General features: G+C 36.1%; 1 protein-coding gene across 1 annotated transcript; it reads left to right on the top strand.

The window, feature by feature from the left end:
• The first annotated feature begins 1,204 nt into the window (after positions 1–1,204).
• LOC119637004 (carcinine transporter-like) lies at positions 1,205–3,205 on the top strand. Its single transcript, XM_038032779.1, has 4 exons — positions 1,205–1,476; positions 1,555–1,997; positions 2,064–2,256; positions 2,326–3,205. Exons 1-4 carry the CDS (start codon positions 1,205–1,207, stop codon positions 3,083–3,085), a joined length of 1,668 nt encoding a protein of 555 aa, XP_037888707.1. The 3' UTR covers positions 3,086–3,205.
• Positions 3,206–4,297: the final 1,092 nt, after the last annotated feature.

Below are 4,297 nucleotides of genomic sequence, written 5' to 3'. Positions count from 1 at the left end.
TTCATTTACAAGCGGCGAGTTCTGTATATTTGCCTGGAAGTAGACGTTCCACCAGACAAATTTATTATCAAATTAGTTAGCTATGGATAAACTTAGAACTTTGTTGGCTTCTATTAAACGCAACGGAGAATGTCGAACATTGTGTTTTCTCGTAAAATGTTGATGAATAAGGAGGTACACTGTTAAATGAGAGGAGAGAGTATTTACTTCCGTTTTGTTATCCATCTCTAGGTCAAATTCGCATCGCAAACGATGAAGGTTATCAGGATTTGTTGTTCTTTGACCTGACTGTGGACTGTCGCCCAAAAGTGCGCGATCACCGATCAGATCAGTAAAAGTTTTAGCGACACTCAAAATTTATTCTTAGCTTTTTGCTGCAACATGCTTTTGTGGCAAACTTAATGAAAGGCGATATCACTTTGTGGTACAACTTCGTGATCCGTTGATCGGTTTTAAGGCTGACGAATTTCTTTGTAGAAGAAATTCACACACTTTTAGGTTAAGTATTAGTGTAGCGATTTTCGTTGCTTTTCCGGCCCGTGTTGTGCACATAAAGTGTAGCATTTTAAAAAGTATACGTTTTGCACTATTTGTAGGCAGAGCAGACCGTAAGCCGTCTAAGCCCAATGTTCTCGATTAACAGATTCACCGCCCTTCTTGTATAAAGACCACAATTTAAGAGCCTTCTGTCGTCATCGTGCTTGTTATAAGTGACACCTTAATGAGTGCAAGTAAACGAGTTGTGAAGCTTTAGAACGAATCTCAAATCTCCTATCAACCATTAACTAAGTAATGATTTAAAATTCTGCCCTGCATTTCGAATGTAGTCGTGAAAAAGTTTCGATGGGCATGCTTTTTATGAGCCTAATATATCGAGTTCAATATATTGTCGCTAACTATTACGCATATTGCGAAAATTCTGTTAATTCTGATTTAGAATTAGAATCGAATAAACTCAAAGATTTATACTTAAGTATAAACAAGAAAAGTGTTAATTGAAATTCATGCTCAGAGTGTCTATTACAGCAGCGTAGCAGCATAGGCAGACTAAATATAAAACACAACAATTACAAATAGTAAAAGTGTGAGATAATAAGCAAAATATAAACTTAGTTTATTTCTATATGCGTCGCCGTTAAGATCAGTGTATTTTTTTGAAATTATTGAAAAGAAAAGCAAAATGTCAGTTAATAAAATATTTTATATGAGCGATAGTCATCAAGATGAAGAAGTGCAGGAAGAGGAAATTTTCAAAGAGAATGCCTACAATTTGCGTAGCACTTGCACGATGGATTTCGATGATATGTTAACGAGACTGGGTGAATTCGGTCGCTTCCAAAAGATATTATTTATCTCTATGATACCGTTTAGTTGCTTTTTGGCTTTTGTGTATTTTTCGCAAATTTTTCTCACTTTAATACCGGAGGACTATTGGTGTAATGTTCCTGACTTGGAGGGACTAACAATGGCAGAAAGGTGCTTGTATGAGATTAAGAAAAATTTCATTCACTTTGTAAATAAATTAAAATTTTGTTGTTGTTCTTGTTGTTGTAGATTATCTCTGGCCATACCAAAAATCGATGGCGAATATAGTAAATGTTTGGTTTACGATGTGAATTTTACCGAATTACTGTTAAATAACATCAGCTCCGCAAATGTTTCATGGCCTACGCGAACATGTTACGCTGGCTGGCATTACAATTACACGTACATACCTTACATATCGTTGGCGAGTGAGCGTGACTGGGTTTGCGAGCGAGCCGTGCTAGCCACTTATGCTCAGTCGTTATTTTTCTTGGGGGCTATAATGGGAGGTTTATTGTTTGGCTGGTGGGCTGATCGTTACGGTCGCATACCTTCTCTGATTGCCTGCAATTTAATGGGTTGTACAGCGGGAATTATCACGGCTTATGTACAAAACTTTTGGCAATTTGCTATTGTACGATTTCTAATGGGTTTCGCTTTCGATAATTGCTTTACTATGATGTATATATTGGGTAAGAGTGAAGATCAAAAAAGTGCTACAAAATCGGTGATACATGTATGCTTTGATTTTGTAACAGTTCTAGAATATGTAGGTCCGCGTTATAGGACCTTGGTTTTCAATCTATCATTTGCTTTGTTTTTTACCACTGCTGCATGCCTGTTGCCTTGGTTGGCTTATTATTTGGCCAATTGGCGTCTATTTGCCTTGATCACTTCAGCTCCCTTGATTTTGGCTATATTTACTTTCTTAATATTACCGGAATCAGCCAGGTGAGTGAATATCTAAATCGATTCAATCACATTAGCCTTATAATTGAAAATTGTCTCTACTCCTTATAGATGGCTTATATCACAGGGTCAAATTGAGACAGCAATTAAGATTTTACAGAAAATGGAAAAATCAAATGATTCGCAAATTCAACCGGAAGTTTATGAGCATTTCGCTCATTCATGCTTGAATTCACTGCAAGAAAACTACGATCATCATTATCGTTATTCGTTGTGGGATATTTTTAAAACTCCACGTCTTAGATGTAACTTTGCCCTAATGATTATCATCTGGTTATCGATTACCTTAATATTTGATGTTCACGTTCGTAATGTGAATTCGTTGGGTTTAAATGTTTTCCTTACATTCTCGTTATTATGTTTTACCGAATTGCCTGCCAACACGTTACTCGCTATTACTTTAGATAAACTTGGGCGACGTTGGTGGTTTTGTTTGAGTTTAATAACAAGCGGACTACTAAGTTTCTTCGCTTCTTCGGTTCCATTGGGTTTGTGCTCAGCTTCTTTGGCTGTGGCTGGTCGTTTTTTTGTTAACATTTCCTACAACGTGGGCTCTCAATATGCCGCTGAAATCTTGCCAACTGTGGTTAGAGCTCAGGGCTTAGCATTTATACATCTTATGGGTTATGTAGCCTTAATGGTAGCGCCATTTGTAGCATATTTGTCTAATATATCGGAGACGTTGCCTTTAGTTGTTTTAGGTTTCTTAGGTATTATATCCGGTTTGTTGTCATTGTTTCTACCGGAAACTTTAAATCATGATTTGCCAGAAACATTGCATGACGGTGAAGTATATGGTAAGAAGCAATAATTATTGGAATTTCTTCGTTTTCGAAAACAAAACTTATCTTCTCGCTTAGTTTGATAGATGACATGGAAATTGTTAGAAACGTAGTATGTTCCTATTCATCATTAGAATGAAAACTAAACGGTTTAGCCAGTAAGTACCACTTAAGCTGCAAATAAAACTTACTATCTATAATTGCGTAAAAATTGAAATAATGTGCTTAACGACAATCTTTAATGATATAATTATTGTATATTTATATATATATATGAGTAAGAAATAAAAACACTACAAATACTTACAACACTTCGTTTAATACAGTTATTCATGTAACGACTTTTCAAAGTGAGGTGTTGTGTAGGAGTAAAACGCGATGGTTTACCAAATTGCGTCAACATATATCAAAAATTACTACCTGTAGGTTGAACAAAAGACAACAACACGCACAGAAGGTCAGATCTACTTAGTTTCCGTTCAGAAAATGAATTTGATACGACCGGTATAATGAAAGGCGGGTCTATCCCTAGCTTCTCTACGTATTGCTTACGTTCGCAAAAGTGAAAATTTTTAGACCAATAAACAAAGGATGCAAGCGTAGTAAATTTTTATACCCATTACCAAAGGATGGAGGTAAAGGCATTTTGTCATAAGATTTGCCACACCCAAAAGAGAGCTTCAGAGGCCCTGTAAACTATGTATACTCTTCACCAGCTTTGTCATTTTTCATTGATTGAGCCACGTCTGTCTGTCTGTCCATTCATGTAGTGTGTGTTTTTCTCATCCTCCTGTTTGGAGTATGGACCATTTTGTGCATTCTTCCAAGGAAGCTATTTATTATCCGCCTAAAAATATGTTAATTCTAAAAAAAAAAAATACTGTGGACATAACGACGTGATGAATTAATTTTTCCATAATAATGTGGGCGTCACATGGACAAGAACATGGGGAGTAAAAGGCGACCAGGTAAATGTGTTCGTTCTAAATTAATTATGATGGGTGTCACGAAGTGATGGACTAATTTTTTTCTTCACAATGCCTTTTAGTGATCGTGAAAAGATAAATTTTATCCGAATAACTTCTTTATGACCATAAATGGAAGCATGGGACGCTAAAGATTTTAATGGTGGTGGGCATGCAAGGTTCAGCCTCAGCAGAATATAACTTTCTTGCTTGTTGTACGTTTATTCTATGAGTATCACTTAAACTAACACTTGAGTTAAGTATCCAATCGAATTC

Source organism: Glossina fuscipes, unplaced genomic scaffold, assembly GCF_014805625.2.
Source record: "Glossina fuscipes isolate IAEA_lab_2018 unplaced genomic scaffold, Yale_Gfus_2 42, whole genome shotgun sequence".
Lineage (NCBI taxonomy): Eukaryota > Metazoa > Arthropoda > Insecta > Diptera > Glossinidae > Glossina > Glossina fuscipes.
Note: the sequence above shows the minus strand (reverse complement) of the source record. Positions and strands in the feature narration are given on the sequence as shown.

Excerpts from the sequence above, each read along its gene's own strand:
- LOC119637004 (XM_038032779.1), top strand. The coding sequence starts at position 1,205 with ATGAGCGATAGTCATCAAGATGAAGAAGTGCAGGAAGAGGAAATTTTC. Across the intron at positions 1,477-1,554 it reads GGACTAACAATGGCAGAAAG|ATTATCTCTGGCCATACCAA; the intron begins GTGCTTGTATGA and ends TTGTTGTTGTAG. Across the intron at positions 1,998-2,063 it reads TACTATGATGTATATATTGG|TTCTAGAATATGTAGGTCCG; the intron begins GTAAGAGTGAAG and ends ATTTTGTAACAG.